Genomic DNA, 25272 nt, shown 5'->3' on the forward strand with positions numbered 1-25272 from the left:
CAGGCCACGTGCGAGCGCCCACGCCGATTGGCTGGCGGGGTTTTAGAGGGAGTCCGGCTCTCCAATTAAAGCCGCGCGGCGCGCCCGGCTGAGCCACAGCTCCCGGCTGGGCGCACGAACCTGGCCATTCATCCTCTGTCGGTTCTGACGCGCGCCCTCGCGCCTCTCTGGACAAGCCAGGCGCGGTGTCGCCTCCGAAGATGGCAAAGGTGGCGAAGGACCTTAACCCACGAGTGCAGAAGGTGAGCGGAGATCTATCTTCCTTTACTCACAGCTCCCTGCTTCCCTTCCCCATCTGTGGGCAGATACTTACCCTACCTAGAGGAGATGAGCAATTAAATTCCAAGACTCCAAGAAAACCAAGAGTTGGGAATACATGTTTGAGCTGACAGGCACGCACCCCAAATTCACTTTTGTTTAAGCCATTGTAGTGTAAAGCTATACGAAGGGTCATAGTTCTTGGGTGATGTTAATTAAAGTTGAATTAAGGTAAAGCTCCCCGGGAAGAGGATACTCTTATAGTCCTTAGGGGAAAAGCCCTAGTTTCTGGGTGCCCTGAACCCTCTGGGATGGTTATGTGAAGATGGGGGGTACTCTGTAGTATTTACTCACAGGGAGTGTCCCCCTTTTGCTGTCGTCCGGGGGTTTTGTGGTTCCCCCCAACACACAGCACACAGTTTCTTAGCTGGTGCTCTTGGCAGTGGCAGCAATTTTAACACAGGCAACTAATTTCTGTCCCTCAGGGTCCGCTTGTTTCTCTTTCCAGAAGGGTTGGCTTGGAGCCCAGAAGGTCACTGGTAAATTACTGCAGGAGGGGCCTACAGCTGTTCCCATAGTGCCAACTCCCATTCTTTGCTTACCTGAGTGCAATGTCGGGGAGAATTCAGGGCGGAGACTTAGGAGAACACAGAGGGGTGGCGAACCTAGGGCACGTGTGTGGCAGCAGGCTAGTTGTATCATTGAAAGCTCAAAAGAGGTACACCATTACTGCCTAGGTCGGGCAAATGGAGAACTGGAGGTACTGGAGGGCCACAGAAAGCTGGTTTCAGCAGGCAACGCCGCTGTACATATTCTAGCCCTGGTCCCTTATACAGCATAGTATTGACTAAGTCACTTCTGAGCCTCAGTTTCCCTGACTGTAATGTAGGGATGGTAGACCCCACCTCCTTCACAGTGGCTACCACACCAAGGTGATGCTGTGAATTAATCTCCAAAGCAGTAAGTATTAAGCTCTGGTTTCAGAACATGTAGTCTTGCAGGGCGAAATCCTCCTCAAACATCAAACATTACAGGAGAAGAAAATGAGAGAAAAAGAAAAGAAGACTAACCGCATCAAAATGAGAATGTGAGCCAACTACTTGGAGGCACAACATTCAACATCTAACTTAAGAGTTGTGCCCTTTACAAACGACCTGCCCTAGACCCCCCACACAGTCCAGTGAACCCTTGTGCATGTGTATGCCAAGTCAGGGTTAATCTGGGCATCTCTGGAATGTACCATGTCCCACTGCCTTTGCCAGACTATTTGCAGAATCAAGTCATCTCCCCTTCTGTGGATTGCCCATAAGAGTTTGGGCTTTTGGAAGATACCTATTAATTTTTACCCAGTAGTGAGTTACACATGTACTGTTCTTATTTCTCTGTATATTTTTCTGAAGTCCTTGGGGGAAACCTTTCTTGTCCATCTCTGCAATCCATGCTACATATGGCAGGACTCAAAAAACTATAAAACAATGAAAATGGCCAGCAAAAACCTTAATGTTTCTATGGTACATTGTATGCATCATTATTTACCTTTTAGCACAATGATATGTGTTTGAACTACCTTGATTAGAAGAATTCGGAGCTAAGGGAACAGGGTTTTGTTGTACTCTGGAAAGTACAATGACTTCTGGGTGTTTTGACTGCAAGCTGGTTGACAGTTACCATAGGAAGTGAGGAAAGGTCTAAGGAAGCCTCCTCTGCACTAAAGGCAGGGCCACTGCTTGAAGGAAGTCTTGTTTTTATTTTCCTTTGCACAGGAGAATGTGATTATCCAGATTAGAGGTGGAACATGCTCTCCTTCTTGTCACCCTCTAGTGCCAAACTTTCTTGGTCTGGAAAAGTTTATTTTCCATTTAGATCCAATTACAGGCTTAGCAAAAGAATATGGTGGGTAGAGATAAAAGGGTGGCTATTTTTAGCCTCTTGGGACTTTTGACAATCAGGTACACGATTACCCCTGTACAGATTAGCCAGTAACTGTAACCCAAAAAATCAAGGGGAGGGATGGGAGTCAGGGAGAAGTTTGCCTTGCTGAATGATGTAGTAGTGATTAAACACTGTGCCTTATCAACAGCTTGCTGCAAACATTGTATTGTGTATTTACTTATAAGATCAGCAACATATTTTAAAAATAATATTTGGCTTCAGGATGCAAAATCACAATTAGACATTTTGAAGCAGTTTCATAGACTCTCCAAGCTGCAAAGGACCAATTTACAAAATGACAAATAGTTTATAACGGCATATGCACTGGTTCCACTGCTCTGCCATCAAAGAGTTGGGATCGGGGGCAGGAATCCCCAGCAGCTGGACAGTCATAAGAACGTCTTCAAGAGAGAATGTAAAACTTGACACTGGAGTGGCCTGAGAGATCATCCGGCTGAGCCCAGTCAGGTGAGGAACTCTCTGTGGACCCCCTAGACATGGAGGCAGAGTGGGCATCAGCTCCCTGGCTTCTCTCACCCGTGCTGAGTCAAATGCTCCCACTGGCTGCTCTTGTGTCATTATTCGCTTTTCTACTGAGAAAAAAGTTTCATAGCACAGAGAGTCCCCTGAGCATGATATTGCCTGATATTCCTTGGTAACAAAGGGCCTTGAAGGACAAATGCCATTTCTCTTGGCGGAACCAACACTACTATGAATTTGTTCTTCTGATGGTTTCTTAAGAAAGCTGGTAACCAGTACAGGTTTTGGCCTCAGATCTGGGTACAGATCCCAGCTCAAGCTCTTACTAAATGTGTGCTCTTGGAAAGTAAATTAACTTCTCCATTGGTTTCTTCCTCTCATCAAAAAGTGGAGGAGACAGTAGCAGTACCAACTTCCCAAGATGGCTGTGACAAGTAAGTGAGGTGATGTATATATAAAAGGCTCAGCACATGCACATTTAGTTAAATTTTGCCACTACTGTTCTTGGCAGTGATGGTATATTTCAGTGGGTACACAGATGCTGAAAGATCTCTCCCTTTCTCTCTCCCCCACCTCTGTCTCTCTCTCTTTTTTTTGGTACCAGTGATTGAATTCTGGTCCTTGTGCTTGCGAGGCAGGTGGCAGAACCACTGAACTAAATCCCTAGCCCCTGAAAGATCTCCTTTGATAAGTAAAGATGTAGTTTTGTTTATGACTGTCCCATCCAAAGAAGAACTGAGTTTCACTGAGTTCAGTGTAAGCCAGTGGCTCAGCCTTGACAATGTGGGGCAATGCCCATTGCTCTTGTCTTCATTTTTACCTAACAGATGCAAAATCCACTTATGTAATCGAGTCTCTCTGAACATGAATGATAGTCACTGCCGTTTCACTCTAGAGCTATACAGATGTAAACTTGGAGCTCTTTTTCATTTTTTAGATGAAGAAACTGAGGCCCAGAAGGGTCAAGCTCCCAACCAGAGGTTGCTGAGATGAACTGAAGCCTATTAGGTTCTGTAAAACCTCTTGATGTCAGGGGCCATTTGTACAGATTTTGAAAGGACTTGGACAAAGAGGCTCACTCTCGACTGTACATGTGCCAATGGACAAGCTCTGCTTTTCAATCCTAACAATGCCCAAGGAGCATTAAATGATAGTACTTCTATGTGCATTGCCAAATTTAACCAGGTGTGTTTCCATCCTTCTTCATATCACACCCTTCTTGGCTTTCCTGCCCTCCAGGCCAATTCTCCTCTCTGCTTTCACCTCCACTTCCTGCAGTGTGCAAAACTACTGGCACGCTGCCTGAGCAAACTTGTCCAATGTAAACATGGCTATTCAAGAATTGTTGCTGGCTCCATCAGTCTTAAAAACATATTAAACCTTCAGTTACAATCCTTAATAGACAACAAATTGGAGGCCTGCCCATAGGTGTATAAGCACCTTGGTCCCAAACCGGATGGGGGGGCGGGAGAGGGAGACAGCAAGAGATGTTTCCCAATCCCTTTTAAAGGATCTCCAAAAACAGACACTGAAGTCATTGTCTTGTAAGACTTTGTAAGTGGCAGTCTCTTGTCCCAGTATGCCGGTCTGTCCCAGTGGGTGAGGCCAGGGGCTGAGAGCTGACTTCCACCAACGTGTCCAGCATCTGTGGCAGGGGAAGGGGAGGCAGGAAAGGGCTTGGTCACAGGTTATAGTAGATGTCATCTCAGCTCTGAGGCTGAAAGCTAGCCCAGCACTGATTGGCACTTCTGTAAGTAGGAAGCTGGAAAGGTGACCGTGGGATCCTCTGTGGATCCTGCAGTTTGATCTTCTCTTTATATCAACTGACCAATGGAGGAAAAAGAAAAAGTGGAATTCTGCAAAGTTGGGGACCAGAAAGCAAGGACTGCTATGTGGCTCTTGTATCTTATTTCTTTCTCAACCTTCTCTGGAGGGTGAAGGTATGGTAAGGCGTTCCTCCTGCAACCACTGAGTTCAGCTGGGTTCCAGAAGAGGCATTTGAGTTTGCTCTGTGAAGGAGACTCATCCTTTCTTTCCAACTCACGCATTCAAAATAGTTTATATGTAACCATATGGAGATTTGCTGTGATAACTAACAGACCTTGAGCATTCTTATCTTCCCAACCTTCATCCAACACCACTTAAATATTTATTTCAAGAGCAGATTGCTGGCAGGGTGGCCGAGCCAGAACTGTAACTGTAGGCATTTCCTCATTTGGTGACAACGCAGAGGTCACTTTTTCTAGGAAGAGGCAGAATTTTGATGAGGTGTAGACTTCCTTCTGCCTCCAGCCCACTGGCCTTTCCTTTTACCAGGCATCTCCTGTGACAAAATAGGCCTAAAATTCCATTCCACTAAAAGCAGAATTGTGGAACAGCTTCTTAGAATGTACTAAAGGAAGAGACAGCTGCTGCTCTTGAACTGCCTTCCTTTGGAAATAGCCCCCCGCCCCTTCATTTGATGACAGGAAGAGGATTTGGCTGGCAGCTGCCATGACCTTACCAGGTGCAGGGTCACCCCCACTTCTGCAGGGAGTTCCTCAAGAACAGAGTATTTCCTTAACTTCATATGGAACATTGGTGGTGTCCTGAACCATTCATGGAGTCATAGGATCAATAGCATGACTCTGGGAAGCTCTAGAAAATGCTAAGAAGCTTCTACAGAAGGAGTTAAACAGGAAGTTGGATCTCTGGGTTCCAAGAGTTTAGTGGCTGAAATATATATTCAATATCTAAGGCTAAATATTTGATGTGAAAATTGTGGTTTTACAAAAACATAAACAATAATTCATTTATAAAGCTTTGTAAAAATCCCCCAATTAACTGCTTGCCTCATATCTACTCTTTTTATGAGAAATGAACCCTTTCAGATTTTTTTTTCTCAAAAAGAACACATTTGTTCTTTTTTTGTTTTTAATCAGCTACTTGGATTCTTTCTTCCCAACAGGCTTATCTTTTCCCTGATAGGGCAGTGAAATTTGAGGAAAGGCAAAAAATGGAAGACCTCTCTTGAGAGCAGTGAAGATGTTGACATTTTCTTGCATATTATCTTATTTAGTCTTAATGACTACCATGCAAAAATATTAGCACCCTTTAACACGAGTAAATTAAGACTAAGTGTTTAAAATGATTTGCTTAAAGTCACAGGATGGCAGGTTAAGAACTCAAACCCAGGCCTCCCTGATTCCAAAACCTAGGCGTATTCACCAGAAGCAGAAATCGGATGGAGAGAGGTGATGATTATTGTTGTGAGCCTCACACCCAGATCCAGTTCTCCCAGCTCATTGAACTCATTCATACTCTAAAGGGGAACTGCCCATCATTTGCCAAATGTTACTGAGCACCTGTATCTCTTTGGTATCTCTTGGTCACTAACATGGGTGTGCTGTCACCCACACCAAGTCACAGCCATGTCTTAGGCGTAGAGTGAGAACTTTCTAGATATCTCCTGTTTCTCTAGAGCACTGATAGAACAGCTCTAGGCAGAAGCTGGTAAAGAGACCTTTTAAGGAATTGTACAAATGATCCTGATAGTTTAAAAAAACTAGTGATCCTAGTGATCCTAGATGCATAGATTTCAGGAAATTCTAGTGTGGGTATAAGCTTGGCTTCAGAATGTGTATCTTGATATCGTGGTCAGCCTGACTCATGGTTCAGCCAATAATGTGTGAATCAGGACAAGCAAACCACAGCCCAGGCCCCGACCAGCACATACTTTAAAAGGAAATAAGATTGCTAAAGGGGAAGAAATCAAAGGTTCCATTTGGTAAGTCACTCTTTTGAAGGACGAAGGAGTGCCAGTGTCCAGGCCCAGCAGCTGTTTCAAATCCACTTGATTTGTTTATGGATTATTTTTTTCTCTTCTTGTTTTAAGACATTGAGTCCTCTATAAAATGTATCTTTGAAGATAAATACAAATGAATCATTGTGTAAAAGAGCTGACATGATCTTTGTATGTTTAACCTCTCAGTTTGCAGGGGGCACATGGTAGAGAAATGGAATATCTGGAATTTATATGTGACACAGCTAAGTGCTGCCAGGATCAGGATGCCTCAACTCACTATATCTTTTATGAATGAAGGAGAAAAAAGTGTCTTCTATTCTGTCACTTCCAAACCCAGAATGTCCCAATTGTGTGTCAACCTCACATCCTAGGTGAACTTTTGGCTGTGGATAAGGTTCACAGGCCACTTTGAAAAGCAAAAAGTTCACACATTTGCATGCATGGAAATCTAGATATAGCTCTCTTTTTTGCCCTTTGCCAGATTTGCAGTCTTTACCCAGTTACTTATTTGAGAAAGAAAGCTAGTGGTAGTTTTACATTTAATTGACAGTTTAATGAAATAAAGCTTGTAAATTTCCTGAATCATAGTAAGTGCTCCATAAGTATTTCTTCCTGCTGTTTTTGGTAGCCCCTTTCCATCAGCACGAGGCAAAAATTTCATAGTTTGTTTGTTAAGTTCTGGAATGTTGGAAGATCAAGTTCAGTTTACCTACATCACATGTGGCTTCTAAGATATCAGATTGCAGGACCTTCTCTTTGTAGCTAAACTTGATCTAGTCACAAATATAGTCCGGCCACATCATATTCAAATCATGAGAATGGCAAGAATTCATCTTAGATGTCTTGCTACCCATTCAAAGGTGGCCTTTTATTTGTCCAGGACCAGTTGTTGATCTGAGCTGTGTGATTTTTACATAGGCCCTTACCTTCAGATATTTTGCTGTTAGGATCGGGTAATAGTACCTCATTTCTTCGTGTAGCAAATATTTATTTCTGAACTCTTATGGATCAGCCACTGTGGTATCATACAAGATAATGAATAAGAAAGCTTTGGTCCCTGCTGTAAACTTGAATCTAGTAGAAAGCATTTTTCATAAGACTGGAGAAATGACCAAATAATCTCAGTCTTCTGTGATTCTGTGGGTTCCTTGACTTCTCCCCTCCCCAATGTACACATTCCCCCCCTTTCCATGCCCTCTTAGGTTTCTGAGAATTGCACACCTTTGGAGCTGCATCCCAACTCCAAATATCTCTGTCATGTAACTGTGGAGTAAGAAGGATAGTTCCTCTCCAGTTATCACATTCTAAACCAGCCCTGGGGTAAGAACTACCAGAGGCATTGAGTGACAAGAAATCTGAAGAAGGGGGACTCTGGCAGCGTGCATGACTCTCAGGTCTCACCAGTAACTAGCCCTCTTGCAGAGATGTGGTAGACCAGCTGTCTGTGCTATTAGTATAGCCTCAGAGGCAGCTGAATATGCCTGGGCTGGGTTTTTCATGATGCTGATGTCAGGAACACCAAAAAGACAGAAGTATAGGGAGAAGACTGCTGTCAGACTAATGCCTCTGTACAAAACTGCCCCTAAGAAGGGAGCATCTATTTGGGCTGCATGACTAAGCGCTGTTTCTAGGTACTGATTCATGAGGCTGACCACCAAGGTGACTGACCTGAGTAATCTCTGGCTGAAGGAGATGGAAGGAAAGTAGATCCTAGCTTTGCCCTCATCCTGGAGGAAAGCCATCCCACCTACCAGTGCCTGCCCGTGCTCCCCACCCCAGCCCTAGCTGGATGGCCAGCCAGTCTCCTTGGGAAAGGGAGCTGACTTTCATGGAGGAAAAGGTCAGCATTTGGGGGTTCTTTATTTTAGAGAAAGTATAGGAAGGAAATTTTTTGAATGTTGTTAGTAGATAAAGGACAGATTATAAGCCAGGGATTTGTGGATAGAACTAAGGGTGCTGGAGAACTTAAATAGGAAGACTGTTGTAGCTTTATATCTCTAACCTGTAACTGAAATTTAGCATTTTGTTCTGCCATGAGCAAAGACGAAAGCTTTTGAAGTTTATTGGCCTCTGTTCCTTTGATGCCAATGGAAATCATGCATTTTCATATCCTATCGTGCATCTGAGATAGGTCTTCCGCACACTTTGCACTCATCCGTATGCCTTGCTCTGAGAAGACAATAATTAGATCTGTTGCTGTGTCTTATTAATTAGCTTAATACAGTCACATATGTTACTGAATCACAGGCTTGTTTTATATATTGATATTACTTCACTAATGTTGGTTTCTTTTGTAATTTTACTTTAATATTTGAAACACTGTTTTGAGAAGAGATGCTTTCATATTAGCCAAAAGAGCACCAAGTTTTAAGGCCTTCCCATGAAGATAAAGTGTTAACAGCATTATATATTGCACACATACAAATACACATAATCAGGCATATATACACTTATATCTATAGTGGATTAAAACTGATGCTCCCAGAGTGGGCAAATCAGCTTCACCACTTATTTTCTATTACCCTGAACAAGCCATATTAGCTCTGAGCTTTGATTGCTTCATCAACAAAATGGACCTAAAGGCCACTGTATATAATCTGCTAATTCTTAGGATTGACATGTAGTGAATGTATAGTAACAGTAATAACCATTCAAAGATCTAATGAGAATAAAATGGTGAAGAGAATAAAACATTATTCCAAAGAGATTTTCTTAACCACCACCGATTCAGCCAACTTTAAGAATTGAAATTATTATATATTGATTTGGGAAATATAAAAATAAAAAGGAATCCCCAAATCAGATGGTTTCATAAAAGGAACAGCCTATGGAATCATCAAAGAATAGCAGTTCCCGAAAACCTTCCCCAGAGATCTGAACGTAGGTCTGAAGTCGAAGGGGAAGTACTAAGCTCAGTCTTACCTGGGAGGTCAGAAAAGCTTCCTGAGGAGGGAGCACAGGAGCCAAGTGTTGAAAGATGAGAATGAATGAGAATTGGATAACAGCGTAGTTTTATGGCTTCTGAGTCCGATACTCATAGTCTCCATTATAGTTGAGGACTTGGGGACTGTCATCTTTCTTGGGCTATGGAGAAACACAGTGTATCCATTCATTCTCAGACACACATCTTCTATTTTCTTACCTGAAAATTTGCTCTTCCTCAACGTAAACCTTTGGGGGTTGTGGGAATAGTGGAGCCCACCACACTGGCATACAGAAAAACTTCTTAGGATGGTGGCCTGAGACTCTTCCAGCCCTGGGGTGGAGTTCCAGAAGGCTCACCCTCAGCCTGAATTTTTGCAGAAAGACCTAGGTTTATGTGCGTGTATGTGTACATGCAGGAGAAGTAATGATACATGCAGCATAGGGGAAAGAAGGGAACAAACACATATTCCCTTTGTGAGATTCAGCACACTACATGTGTAGGCTGGACACCAAAGACACCAAAAGATGTTCAAGCTTGAGTTTCACATGGAAACTATGTCATTTAAATGCTAATTAGAGAAGTGACATCTCTTGTAGGATTCCTTGGTAAACTATGGGAATGAAAACCAGCCTTCTGACCTATGGGAACATGATCAACTAGATCCAGAATCTTGTATCAAAACAATTTGTTTCATATAGTTCTCACGTCAGGCTTCTCAGTGGTCTGTAAATATGGGTTCCTTCTTGTCGTATTTCAGAGCAGATGATCTGTCGAAATGAAACACGCATGGTTTGGATGCTAATAGCTGCTGGGCTGATTGTTCTTGATTTTTGTCAGTACATTAAATAGAGAAAAAATACCTCATGATTTGCTACCGATTTATCTAGAAAATGAAATTATGGTGATCACCCTTGTGTTTGCAAGAGTCTGAATAAAGGGCAAAGTTTGATGGAAAAACTCTGTTTCCTCTACCCTCCTACACAACCAACAAGCCCAAACATTCCAAAGGAAAACGAAACCCATAATAAGATTCCCAGCTAATTAGAATGTTTGTCATCACCTGCCTCTGTACCCTTCCTAATGCTCAGCTCAGGGTTAGCACCATCTTGTACTTATATGAATAATGCTTGTACTGTATATTTCATCAATTAAAATGAGTTTTTAAACAGTGGAAAGGGCCCTGAAGAATTGCAACTTTATGTAGAACAAAGAAATAGACCCAGCAAGGATAGATGACTTGTTCAAGATGACAGAGCTAGTTCTGAGAAGAGCTAGGCATAGCATTCCAGTTCAGGAAGACCTTTAAAACTTCCAGAATCTTAAATGTGAGATTGTTTGAACAGCCAGAGTTGCAAGGATACCAGCAAGGAACATTCATACCTCCTGCAGAGATGTTAAATCCTATAACTCTTAGAAATTTAATTATTTTGCTGTAAAATCTCTCCTCGCCCCTCTTCTCCCTGTAGAATTTCTTTGCTTCTTTGATAGGTTCAAGCATAGAGGGGCCACTATATTTTCCCTAAAGTTCCAGTTCCCCTACCAAGTCCTATAGTCAGGATTGAGGTCAGAGCCCCTGTTTTCTTGTTTTACTTCCTGCCTCTGGGAGATCTCAGGTCAGACTTTAGGTGCAGCTGAGTATGTTGATCTATAAACATACCCCACTTTTGTTTGGGGTCCAGTTTTGTGTCTTTTCCCATCTCCTCCAGGATGCTTCTCTCTCCTCTCCATACCCACTGCTGTACACCCAACTATCCTGTGTCTTGGAATAAGACTTTGAATGTGGAAAAACACAGCAATGAGACAAGATCAGGCAACTTAAAAGAATTAAGAGGAAAACTCTATGCCCGTGTGAAAAACACTCAAGAAAAGTCAGAACTATTTTTAAAGAAGGGCATATGTATATAATATTAGAGAAGGCCAAAAAATAGGAAAGAAATCCTTAATAAATAGCAGTAATATCCAAGATTAAAAAAATTGCCCTAGACCCATGAAATCTAGAACAGTAAGAGAGTAATCAAGTTTGCACCCTTGTGACACTTTCTAGAAGAAGCACTCTATAAATAAGAAAGCTGGTCATCAAAACAAACTTCCTTCCATTAAAAGACACCACTGAGAAAATGAAATGCAGTCTGCGCAATGAAAATACAGTGTATGCATCCGAGTTTTATCTTGTGTACATAAGTAACTTCTGCAAAGCAACTTTAAAAATCTGATTTTTAAAAAATCAGCGACGGGCTATCACAAAAGAAGATGTGTATATGGCAGATACAGGTAGGAAAAAGCTCTCGGCGTCATTCTTCATCAGAGAAATACAAATAAAAAGTACAACGATGTAGTGTTACCTACCTAGAAGAATGATGCAATTCAGTACCAAGTACCGTGGAGCAGCTGGACCTTACTATCTACGTGGGTGCCAGGGAGACTGTGGAGGAATCCTTCCTCTTTGGAACACTGCTGGGTAGCTCCTGACAATGTGAGGTACACGCCTACCCTATCACAACTTCACTTCCACATATGTGAATTAGTTGTATTCATAATGGCCACAAACTGGAAACAATTCATATATCCTTCAGAAGAGTGAATAGACAAGTTGTCCCATATTTAAAAATAGTTTTTAAAGATTGGATATATGCAGCAATGGTAGTTATCACTGACAAAAGTAGCTGACACAAAATTACACACATATTATCTCTTATATAAAAGAGGTAAAAATCTCTCTCTATATGTGTGCAAGAGACAAAGCTATAGTGACAGAAGCCAGAGCAGTGACTTCCTTTATAAGCAGGGCAAGCTTTTGACTGGAAAGGGAAACGGGGAAACCTTATGGAACACAGAAGCGTTCTGTGCTTTTACCTGGTTATTGGTGCTCTGGGATATAAATATGAAGAACCAAGAGAATTCCTGAGATAGAGCTGTGAGTACCTATTGTTGATAAATTTTACTTCGATGAACTATTAGAGGGGAAAACCCCCCGATGTTTGGTAATTAGGTGAGGACTATCTACCCAAACAGCTGGAGGCTGTGGGGGCACTAAGTCGAGGGCCTAGTTTTTGCTGCGGCCCCGTATGTATGGGGGAGGGCTCTGTCTGCGGAGCTGCCACAAGGATATCTCAATTCTTTCCATAGACTTTAGTCTGTGATTAAAGCTTCGAAATGATGCACATTTTTAGACATCTCTTTATAGCATTCTGCCTCCCCCAAGCTGGCTTTCACTCATTCGCTGAACATACTTTTATAAACACACACACACACACACACACACACACACACACACACACACCACACGAGATTCCGACTTTCGCCTCCAGGGGCCCCATTTCCATCATCCCCATCCCCTGGCGTTTTCCTGCATGATATGGTCAGCTCAGCCGTGTTCTTGCTCCTCACTTACCCTCCTACTGAACACTTGCTGAATTTTCTGAGTGGCCTGGGAACATACAGTTCTGCATTTTGCCTATCTCCTGCACCATAGTGCCTATCTGTGCTGGAATCCCTTATCTGTTAGCTCCCTGGGACCCATACCACGACTTCTTCCCCCGTGTGGGCTCTCCTTAAGAGCTTAAAAATGATAAAAGATATGAACTAGAAAGGAATGGGATTAGGAAACAGAGAGCGGTGGCCTGCTTGGGAAGAGGTGAGGGTGACTTTGTTTCCTCCCTTTCCCAGTAAATGATCTGAATGCAGGATTCAAAGCAAATGTGGAATGGAGTCAGGGACACCATTAACCTTTTTCAGTGCCCCCAGTGGAACCCACACTGCCTACTCTAAACCCCTCTAACTGGTGGACCGTGCCCAGAACTGGCAAGGTAACAGAGGGGCAGGTGAGTGAGATGAAGAGGCTTTGGTAGTATTTAGAAGGAAGCTTCAGATGAAAAGGAAACAAAAGTGAGAGGAATAGGGGAAGGCAGCATGCCAAACCAGATTGCATTTTTGACATACGTCTGGAGTGTAGTTACCCTCTTCAGACTTGTCTCCGGAGGGCCTGGCTGCAGGACGGTGGGTGAGCCAAACCTTGACTCATTTCACTTTTGTGAACAACTAACTTGAGGCTTCCTCTGAACCTTGGGGCTCTCTTTCAAGCTAGAAGTCTCCTGAGAATGACTGCAGTGGCTTCCATGTGTGGGGAGGCATTTGGCCTGTGTCACCACGCAACAGCAGCCACATTGTGGAGGACGCGATCCTCTGAGAGACAAGAGCCAGAGAGGTGACTGTAAATGCTAAAACTGAGTCCAAACCACTCCTCACTTGGATCTGTATCTGCTTTAAGTTTCTAGTCCTTGATGAATATTTATACCCAAATAGGGCCAATGGAAAAGTTCCATCTGCATGGATTGTAAGAGTTTTGCTTTTCATCAGCTATGCTGACCAAACTCAGGAAAGTGGCAGAATCACTGCCAAGTACATGCTCTTTGAAGTTCAAGAAATTCTGAGAAGGCCCTGAACCATCATATTTCTTCTTATCCTGAAGACTTGGAGTTGACATTCCCTTTTTATTTTTTTTGGTACCGTGAATCGAACTCAGGACCTTGTGCTTGTGAGGCAGGCAGCAGAACCACTGAGCCAAATCTCCAGACCAGCAATCCCTTTTTAAAAAACACTTAACATACACAGTTCTTGGTGCTTTATAACTCTAGCCAAGCCCTTAATGCTGTGCTGACTGTGCACACTCTTTTGAAGTAGATAAGCCCATTCAAAGTTTTGCTGGGTAAATGATATCTTAAAAATTTAAATGATCCAATGAATCACTTTTATTTTTTCCTCTTTGCTTCCAGAGAAAGGACCCCCCACTTTTCTCCTTAGTTTCTCCTTAGTTGTCCCCTGTTTCTTAGAGCTAAAAACACTAGAAATTTCACCTATGTCCTACCCTTAATGTGAGGTGTTAAAATAGGAGACTTTCAATTGCACAGGCAGATAAACTATTCTTATCAAGCAGGGGCCATGTGCCAGGCCTACCTTTTTTTTAATCCCCATCTCTGAACAATCCCACTTTACAGGTGATTGAACTAAGATTAGAGAGATTAAGTAAACTGCCAAGGCTACATAGCCATTGATGAGTGTGAATCCAAAGCTTTTCCCTCTGTGCCTAATGTGTTGCCATTGTTCCAGAAGTGTGTGTCGTGAGTTTGGCCACAAGCTGAGTTTAGCCTGTGTACAGACAGGCAAGATACTGAACCACAGTCATCGGAGTCTTTCCCCCTTGTAGGTCTTTCATCCTTCTGATTATATCAAGGAGAACGTCTTGTGTGGTACTAACTTCTCAAATGCTTGCCCAACTTTACCTTAAAAAGTTGGCAGGCAGAATCAGAGCTTTTTAAAGGATAACTGTATCTAGCTGGAATTTAATTGTTTTATTATTTACTTGTTTCTTAGGATTATCTTCTATTTTTCATTGCATTGTAGGGATAGAATCATTTTGTGTGTGTGTGGTACTGGGGATCGAACTCGGGTCCTTGTGCTTGTGAGGCAGGTGGTGGAACCACTAAGCTACGTCCCTGGCCCTAAAATCATTTTTTTAAGAAATAAAATTTCAAAAAGTGATTCATATAATGAAGAATAGTAAGTAAATAACCCCATAGAAGCTACATAGGAGGAAAAACTTCATGAAGAAGGAGCACAGGGTTTTATAAACACTCCGTGTTTAATTCTCTGATTTCCACAGCACTTTGCAGTTTGCAAGACATCTTTCATGCATCATTTCATGTGGTCCTCACAGAAACCACATGAAGTTGGTGAAGATTATGCTTCATTTTAAAGATGTAAAAAAGTTGAATTAAGAGAGCAGAAACTGATTGCTGGGGTCTCATAGGTTGTGCAAAAAATAGCTGGAGCTCCAGTTCCATGCCTCAAGCTCCTATATGCACGAGGCTCCTGGACCTGACCTTCTGTCAGTGAACGGTATCAAGGGCAGGGGTGGAGAAAGGGATATTCCCAACGAGCCAAGACCAGAAATGCCATGGAAAGTCTGTAGAGCTTAGTGACTCTTCATGAGTTGGCCTGAGTTTTCAGTTTCCCGGTACTTGAATATATTCTGCTTTGTGGGGATGCCTGCGTGGACTCTCTCCAGAGCAGTTAAATTTTCCCTCTATAGTGAGTCACCTTCCAGAAGGTGAAGAAACTGGCTCTCCTGTCAGGGAAGTGCCTTTTCCCTTCTGGGCAGAACCACTCAGGGATGACTGGAACCAGAAATGGCCCACTCATAAGGAAACACGAAGTCCAGAAGAGCATTTCTTTCTGAGGCCGCCAGCCTTGAGTGGGAGGAAACCATCAGGTCAGGGTGAGTGGTAGCAGGGATACCATGCCATATGCAGGAGGACTGGGGTCCAGGTGCAGTTTTACATGTCTGTTCTAGAGCGAAGCCAGGAGGTGAATTGTGCCTGGAGAGAAAGTGAGAGTTGGAGGAAAGAGTGAAGCCCTACAGATAGATTGCAAGAGGAAAAGAGGCATTGCCAGACCCTTGGAGGGAGAGGGGAGCCTATGAAAAGGGCAGACAAGGGGCTGTCAGAATGGTTGGGGCAGCCAGGGAAGCTATTTGCTCTTCCAGCTCCCCCTGCAGGCTTCAACCTCAGATGGAAGATGTGTTAGCTTTTCATGTGCCAGACACAGCATGCAAAAATGAAAGTGCTATCCAAAAAACTAGACAAATAGCTCTTGAAGGGTTACTATGTGCAAGGCATTTTAGGGACTGGTAATAGAGCAATAAACTAGACATAGAGCGACCCCACCCTCATAGAAGTTTCAGTCTAGCAGGAAGCAGTGTCCTTAAAGAATAATTGCAGGAAAAAAAAAGAGTAATTGTAGGGCTGGGGGTTTAGCTTAGTGGTGCTGCACCTGTCTGGCATGCACAAGGTCCTGAGTTCGATCCCTGGTACAAACACAGAATTAAATAACCACCAACATGATGGGTAGTACAAAGAAGCACAAGGCACGAGATTTTCTAACACCATGTGACAGGTGTATCAGAAGGATAAATAGGTGTTTGTTAAGGGAAGGGAGAAAGAAATGTCCCAAGCAGTAGGAAGTGTATGGGGCTGGCTCAGAGTCGTACAGGAATTTAGCATCTCTCCTGGGGTAGACATGTGCTTAAATTCACTTCAGTCTCCTCCAGTTGCAACATCAACTCCTGTAATTTTTGGAAAGTAACTTGGATTTTGTAGTTCTGATTTTATATGTGAATTGTCTGATGAGTTTCAAAAGTGAGACTTTACAAAGTGAATTGTCACCCACTAATTTCTAATTTTTGTTGCACATAACTGAGCTTAGAAAAAATGGGCCCCCAAACTCTGTAAGGTCTTTTCAGTCCTAAGAATCTACGATCTTTCTTGCACAGCGAGTTTGCCTATGTGTAGTATGTACAACTAGATTGTTGTGCAAGGGAGAATCAAGGGGAAGATGAAATATTTGATCTAAAAACTGTATTTAATGTTGGCTTTTAAAAAACATGTTAGCCAAGAAGAGAGAAGAGGGAAGTCATTTATAAGGAGACTGCCTGTTTTAAACCAGAAAAAACATCTTGCTAAAGGCAGGGAATTGAAACACAAGGCACTGATGTTGATTGAAGGAAGTGTGTGTGTGTGTGTGTGTGTGTGTGTGTGCATGTGTGTGTGTGTGTGCGCACACATGCACACTTCCAGTGTAAATAAGTTCATTTTTAAGTTAGGTCTGCGATTACTAGCAGCAAGCATTTACTTAAGTGAAGGCTTCAGACTTTTAGTAACAGTGCTGCACATTTGCACAGCACATTTCCTTTTAAGATATTAAGACTCAGACAGGGAACATTAAAAATCCTCCTGCTTGGTTCATCCCATCTCCCTCAATTCCAATAAAAGTGTGTTATCTTTGGACAGATTGATAATGCCATGAATTTAATATCCCAAATCACATTCTTTAGGATGACATTAAGATATCAGGCTGCTAAAATCAGGAGACTCTTTCAAAACTGGGAGGGTTAATAAGCATGGTCAGCCTCATGATTATAGTTTTATAGAAGGAAGGAGCCTATGAAAAGTGGGAATCTGAGGGCCACGAAGCCAATTAGATTTTAGTTTCCAGGCAGACGTTAGGCCTGGGATACCAACAGCTTGCTCTCATTTGGAGAATGCCCATGGGAGAGGAGGAAGGGATCCTAGGAGACTCTACCTTCTCTTATCTTGACTTCCCTTAAGCTATCTGGTAAATCTCTGGCTAAGATTCTCAGGAGGTTCCCTTAACGTGGCAGTGCTGGTAGTTTTTTCGCATCTTCCCCAAAGCTTCCAGGATATCCCAAAGGAGGAGTGGGGGAGAAGGAGGAAGAAGAGAAGAAAACAAAAAAAACAACAGTCCAAGAAAAATGACTGTGCAGGGGCTTCCGGAAGTAGTTTGGCAAGAAATGCCATAGGGGAAGGGGAAGAAAGGAAAGGAATAAATATGAGAGAAGGAAAAAATAGATACAAAGTCTTTGTTAATAGGGAGGGGAGGAGGGGGTGAAGGGAGGGCAGGGGAATGGGGAAAAATAAGAACCCAGATGTAGCGTGTAAAGGTACAAGATCCCGATGATGAATGTCATTGTATTGTATACCTAAAATGTACCAATAAACTTTCTTTTTCATTGAATTTATTGGTATATTTTAGGTATACGGTATAGTTACATCCATTATTGGGATCTTGCACCTTTACATGCTAGGTCTTGGTTCTCATTTTTTCCCCTTGCCTCTGCCCTCCCTTCACCCCCTCCTTCCTTCCCCATTTACAAACACTTTATTTCCATTTTTTTCATTTTCTCATATTTTTTTCTTTTCCCTTATTCCCTTTCCCCTACCCTTCCCACTTTCCCTACACCTTTAGCCCTTTTCTTCCTATTTCACATTGTTAATTATCTCATTAGGATCTTGTGTAAAACTATAAAACCAATAAACTTAATGGAAGAAAAAAACTGCCAGCTCCTCTTCTGTCCTATAAGAATTCCTTATGTAGCCAAGTAAGACAGTGCCGACCCCAGGGAATATGGAGGAGGCTATCCAAGGAGGAAGGGAGAAGGACCCTCTTCTCACTGACTAATGTAATTAAACAGTGAGCCCTTCTAATAATGAACTGACTTTTCTAGAAACTTGGGCCAAGTCTCACAAAGCACAGGAGAGAATGGTTTTGCCCTCCCAGCTGGTTTTGTCAGCCAGCCTCCGTACCTTTCACCTCAGCCTGAGCAGCGTCTGAGGCAGGTTCAAAGGCAGCTGGTGTCAAAGGAAAATATGAGTTCGTTCTTAAAATTTCTGTCACGTCAGCCCAGCAGGGTCTCTGAGACATAAGATTTGTGGACCTGCTTTGACTACAACAGTGTATAAACATTGGCGCCTATCAGCAAGCATCTGGCAGGCAAGGCGGCTGGTTTCCTTTCAGCCTCAGTCGTCACCCTTTGGACCCCGACATCAGAATGTTAAACAAAGAATCTGGGGCAGGGCGGGCACTACCAACTTTCTCTATTTTCCATATACCACTGCAGAGATCCACCCACCCAGCAATGAAGCAGCCCCTCAGTTAGGACTTGGAATTTTTTGTCTTTTACAGTGCTCCTCTTTTTCAAAGCCTTTGGAAGATGCGAGAGATGTTCGGTGACTGTGTTTAGGCTGCACACTTACAAGGACTCTTGCCAGTGCCAGCTGAGAGGGGGAACCCAGCCACAAATGACTTCATAGAATTGCTGTAGCTCCTCTGTCCCAGTGTTCCCCTGTCAAGAGTTTCTTAGAGTATAACGTTTTGAAAAATATCCCAATTTGAGTCTTGTCACCTCTTTGCTGATTTTTTTTTCATGTAAGAGTTAAATATTCAAAGTAGCAAAATTATAAAAAAGACAGAAAGGGGAATAGATAACCCATTTTCTTGGCTAGCCCAGCATGCTCAGTGTCTGTTCCATTACATGCCAAGTGATATTGTGGGTAGAGGCAGACATTACGAGTAGAGTTAGTCAGCAGAGCCCAGATAACCGAGGGAGTAGTGATTGCAATGCAATCGACTCTTATCCATGGAGGAAATATTCCAAAACTCCTCCTGGGTGCCTGAAACCACAGAAAGTACCAACCCCATGTATACTGCGATTTTCCATGCATACATATTTATGGTAAAGTTTAATTGGTAGAGATCAACAAAAATAATAAAACAATAGAATAGTTATAACAATACATTATAAAGAAAATTGCCAGCATCATTACTGTTGTACTTCAGATCTGTTGTTAAGTAAGGGTTACCTGAACACAAGCGCTATGAGAATCTGTCTGTCAAGGAAGATGGCTCCTAAGTGATGCACAGGTAGGTAGCACATAGTGTGGGTACAATGGACAAAGGGATGATTCACACCCCAGTGGGACAGAGCAGTGTGGTGAGAGATTTCATCATGCTGCCCAGAACAATGTACAACTGAGCGCTTACAAATAGTTTATTTCTGGAATTTTTCATTTAATATATTTGGACCACAGTGGAGCTCAGGTATCTGAAAGTATGCAAAGCCGAACCACAGGCAAGGGGAGATAACTCTAATGTAATTTAAATCAGAAGGAGCTCTTCAGGATGCAGGCAGCGAGGTCAGCTGTGGTGGGATATGGTTTTACAATCATTGCCGCTGTCAGCCTCCCTGAGGGCAAGGTGCCCACACACTTAGTTAAAAGGCCCTGGGCCTGGCAGTCCCTGTGTTTCTGTCTGGATCCACTCTCAGGTCAGTGAAGTGTGTCTGGCAGAGATGGAGAGGGGCAGGCAAGGGCAGGAACTGGAACAGGGAAGTCTTCCACTTACTATTTCCCTTTCCACATATGGATGTATTTGCTTTCTACTCCATTTTCATAGCCAGATTAACTCTTTTTTGTTCACAGCTGATACGAACCTCAGTGGTCATCATTTATGCCTTTCTCTGTGCAGAACTGTACACCTGGCTACAAGTACAGAAGCGTTTCATAAAGAGGCTTTGGGATTGTTAGCATCAAAGACATCCCTCAGAAAGGGATGTGATAATTTGCCGGCAGACAGAGAAACACAGGGATGGGCCACAAGGGATGCCAGAGACCTGGGCACTGGGCTTCTTCGCAGCCCCTAAAATGATCTTGGGACCTGTATCCCTCTAATATCTCACTTGCTCCCCAGTGGCTTGTTGGGCTTCTGTGAATTTATTTCTCCTTCCTGGCCACTCTGGCTTGTAGCTTAATCTTACCCATTAAACTAGTACATGGAAAGAAGGGAACAGTAAAGAGAAAGTGATGTATTTTGCCCCAAATCTAAATCGCACTGAAGTTGAATGTGGATATACTATCTTAAGAGACAAAAATTAGTGAGTGAATGAAAAAAAAAAACAATGAAAGAAAATTAATTTGTTACACAGAGTAGAAAGTATTCTTTTGTTTAAAATGCATTTTGGGACATCAGAAGCTCCCTCCAGTATGAGATACATTCACCTGACTTAACTAGAGCTAATCGATATGAATTTGACACACACAGGCCACCTAGGAGAAAGCACTGACTTCCCTGCAACCTGCTGATTCATGCAGGGCTGCCATCAGCCCAGCACCTCCAGCTGTGATCCTTGCCTGTTTCTTTAAATAAAATGGGTTTAAAAAACAAAACAAGACATTTTGCCTCAATGCAATCCTAAATACTAGACCATTAGGGCTCGTTTTAATTTGTTTAGTCTATGCATTTCATCCTCTTTCCATAATTCAGAAGAAGGTTTTCTAAATTGAAGGGATTTCTTCACATCTGGGCTGGTCTGGATGGAAAAATCAAAATGCCCAAGGAGTAACCCCTGGTTGGACACCATAGATTTGGAAATACAGCCCCCCAGAGAAGGTCTGTCAGTGTCCTGTAATGTAGACAAGGTATCTGCTGCTGGCTGTGTGCGACTCAGTGTGGTTCTAGGCAGCGCTTTGCCCAAAGGCATTCCATATTTGAGTCTCATGAGATTGTGGGGAGCTTGGGTCAGATGGTGGAGAAGGGTAGTTCAAGAAAGAAAGACAGCAGCCGTCTCTACATCCCTTTTACTTGCTGTCGTTGTAGTCTGAGCCAGTCACCTTCAGGCCTCGTGGAATACAGAACCCTCCAGATTTGGGCCAAAGTCCCACTCCCTTGTCTCATACTTAAGAAAACAGGATTCTCTTGGCTACATCTGAAAGTCTTAGCGTGAGGTCTTCTCAAAGCTTGGGGAAGTGACTGAGTGAGGAAGGAGTCAGAAGAGGAGGAGGAGGAGGAGGAGGAGGAGGAGGAGGAGAATTCTGCTTCAAGAGTGGGGGATGCAACATATGGAGCATTTGTTTTATATTATTTCAGGAAAATACTATATTATGAACAAGACGTAGGTTGTCCCAGCATTTCAGAGCACGGAGACCAACCTTCCCCTACATCTATGTCTCCTGTCCCCTGGTCTGCTTCTGTGGTGCACGCAGGACCTGTCTCAGAGAGGACAGTTTACAGATGTGAAGGGCAGCAACATGAGACTAGTATATTGGCAGGGTTTTGGTTTCATTGCCTTGTTAGATTTTGTACTGTTGGGGCAACATGTTTTTCCATTGTTGGAGAGCTTCAAAAAAGTGGAAGTCCAGGTTGTTGTCAAGACCATTGAATTTTTATTTTCCTTCCATACTGGGAGTTGAATCCAGGCCTTTCTTCCTGAGCTAAGTTCCCAGCTCTGTTTTTCATTTGTTATTTTGAGACAGGATCTGGCTAAGTCGCCAAGTTACCCAGGCCCAACTCTTACTTGGGATCCTCCTTCCTCAGGCTCCTAGAGTGCTGGGATTACAGGTGAGCACCACCATGCACCACAAATTTGGGTTCTTAAGTGAAAAAGGAAGAAGTCTCTCCAGCCAGACCACTGCCCCCCCCCAATCAGCCTTCTTTGGCAAGAATAAAGTAAAATACATGTAAAAGTAAAATCCCATGTGGATTGTGACCCTCTAGGCCCTGTGTGTTCCCAGGCTGGGCTCCCCATCTGGTGAGATCTCCCAGTGCCTTCTTTGGCCTACAGTTAGGGAGGTGTGGGGGCCACCCCTGACCTCAGGGAGGCAGAAGGTCTCAGGGTCATGAAAGCCCCAAGGGGAGGCAGCCAGCCAGGCAGTGACTTTCTTAGGAGAAGGAAGGGCTGTGGCTTTCCTCTGTCCTATTGTTAGGAGAATTATTGCATTTGGCACTCAGAGGTTGAGGCAGGCTTGTGCCAGGGCAGATGTGACCAGAGTGAAATGACAAAGTCAGACTTACTTGAAAAACTCTCCTTACAGGGACTGATGGCCTGTGCTGAGTGTGAGGAGGGGGATTGATGTTTCGCTCTTATTCAGATACAGTTAGACATGTTGAAGATATATAAACGGATGTTTTGAAATCAGTATCCTCTGTGAATCTTTGACTAATTCACATACCCATCACCTCCCTAGTTACCTTGTTCTAGTGAGAACTCTGAAGATCTACCCTTTTAGAAAATTCGAGAATACAACCCAGTACTTTAGGGTTATAATGCTGCACATTTGCCCACTAGGAATTTCGCATAACTAAAACTTTATAGAGTTTGACCAGCAGCTCTTGATTTTCCCCAATCCGCAACCCTTGGTTACTCATATTCTACTCTGCATTTCCGCAAGTGTAACTGTTGGAGATTCTGCATATGAGTAAGACCTTGCAATATTTGTCTCTTTGTGCCTGTCTTATTTCACTTCACGTAATATGTCCAGGTTTATCCAGGTGGCCACTTGTAGCAGGACTTCCTTATTTTTAAGGCTGACTTATATTCCATTGCATGTATACGAGGGGTGATCAAATGATCAAACAGTGAATGTTTAAATTGAAAATTTACTTACAGTAAAGGGCGTATTGCCATTCAGCCCACACAAAATACTCCTCCTTGCCTTGCACACACTCACCCCATCATTCTTGCTGCTTTCTGAAGCAGTTCTGGAGCCCTCTTTTGTGAGTGTCATGCAAAGAGGTCTTATCAAAATTAAGATGAGTGCAGCTGCCAAGTGCCGTCCAAAGGAGAGGCCAGCCCATAAAAACACTAAAGTATGTTGTCATCCATCTGGCACTATTCGACTTTCAGGTCTTCCTCAAGGTCAGAATGACCACAAAGGATAAACCTTTGACTCAGTTCAGGACATCATGCCAGCCCCAGCAGCATGAGCTACATCTAATTTACCAGCTGACATGTGAGGTTGTTTTCATATTGTGGCTCTTGTGAATTGCACTGCAGCAGTTGTGGAAGCAAAGGTATCTCTTCCAGACACTGCTCTCACATATTCAGGTGTGGAGCTGTCCAACTGTTTGCCTGCCCTCTGTTTAATCTGGAGGAGCATCATACTGTTTTCCATATTGGCGGTAGCAGTCTGCATTCCCACCACTAGGGTGCCAGGGTTCAGGACAGAGCCATGAAGCCAGTGAGCTGGAAGCCCTAAGGTCTAAGTCGGAGCAGGTACATTTACGCCAGTGATGTCAAGTGGATCTGAAACTTGTTTGCCCGTTGGAATCCTTTGCACAAGAAGTTTCCCAAATCCGGAAGCCTGTAACTTATCCTCAGAGATGGAAGCTAAATTAGCCTGGGATTCAGCTTGGACTGTGGAATCCCCAGGGGATCCTAATATGCAGAGAAACTTGGGGACCACTAATGTAGACCCTTGGTATTCAAAGTGTGCGTCCTGGACCAGCATCATTAACTTCCCCAGGGCAGTTGATAAAACTATGAAATGTTAGCTTCACTGCACACTTAGAATATGCACTTGGACTTTTATGCTAGCAGAGTGTCTGACTAACTGGGAAAATAGTGCCCTCTATACACACCCAGGGCAGGGTAAATCTCCACTAAAGTGCAGCCACAGAGGTGCTGTGTTTCTCCTTCCTAGCACTGGATACATTTTAATCCAACTTTCAGGTAAGTTATTTGAGAAAAAACAAACAAACAAACAAACAAACAAACATGAGGTTCCCCCAGAAATCTGAGAAAGGCTCCCTGGCATGGAACTACAGCACTCTTGGTTAAATTAAAAGGTGGATTTCATTGGGCCGGGGACTTAGCTCAGTGGTTTGGTGGCCTGCCTTGCAAGTGCAAGGACCTGAGTTCAATCCCCAGTACTAAAAAAAAAAAAAAAAAGTGGATTTCAGAACTTAGGAATGCCCTGTTCAATCCAAGCTCCAGCACTTCAGTTTGAACCCCCCCAACCCCCTGGGAAGCTCACTGAATTAGGGAGACCAGCTCTGTACTGGTTTGTCGCTGGCTTCTGATTTTAGTAGTAAAAGACCTACATCTGAGCACTAAACAGACAGGCAGATCGAAACAGCCAGTTAGCGTTCTGTTGAAGGATGGGTGCTCCTGGCTAATACGAGAATCATGGGGAAGGATCAAACATTTTAGATGCAAGGCCAATATAGGGTAAGGGTAAAGGTAGACTTAGGAGACCTCCAGAGGAGCTCCAATCTGGGCCATTCTGAATGGGTGAGTTGCCCTTCCCCTCTCAGACTGAACGTCATTCGTCAGCTCTTGACAAGGAGTAATGACTGGACCTCAAAGTGAGCTCATGTCATTGCCGTAAGATGGAAAGGGTGTGCCACACACCTGTCTGCATTATTTCAAGTTGCTGGATAATTTTTTTAAAAAAAAGTTAAATACTTCATTTGACAAATAACTTTTTATGCTTAAAGGGTGCTTATAGCAGCCTTATTAAGACAAAAATGGCAGGAACGATCTATTTTTAGAGGAGGAAAGTGAGTCATATAAGGAGGAAGAAGTTGAGCTGGGAGAATCCTAATTTTTTTTTTTAATTTTATTGAGTTAATTGGTACATTTAGGGATACAGTACAGTTACATTCATTGTTGGGATCATGTACCTTTACATGTCAAGTCTTGATTCTCATTTTTTCCCCTTACCTCTGACCTCCCTTCACCCCCTACTCCCCTCCCCATCTACAA

At 43.2% G+C, this 25272-nt stretch overlaps 1 protein-coding gene across 1 annotated transcript in view; it reads left to right on the forward strand.

The window, feature by feature from the left end:
* The first annotated feature begins 107 nt into the window (after nucleotides 1-107).
* Lmcd1 (LIM and cysteine rich domains 1) overlaps nucleotides 108-25272 on the forward strand; it is a 67291-nt gene continuing 42126 nt past the window's right edge. The window contains exon 1 of the mRNA XM_010618663.3: nucleotides 108-242. Within this exon, the coding sequence (XP_010616965.1) occupies nucleotides 201-242 (42 nt within the window). The 5' untranslated portion in view covers nucleotides 108-200. The remainder of the gene's footprint in view (nucleotides 243-25272) is intronic.

This window comes from Fukomys damarensis, unplaced genomic scaffold (assembly GCF_012274545.1).
Source record: "Fukomys damarensis isolate Sample0158 unplaced genomic scaffold, DMR_v1.0_HiC HiC_scaffold_24, whole genome shotgun sequence".
NCBI classification, from domain to species: domain Eukaryota; kingdom Metazoa; phylum Chordata; class Mammalia; order Rodentia; family Bathyergidae; genus Fukomys; species Fukomys damarensis.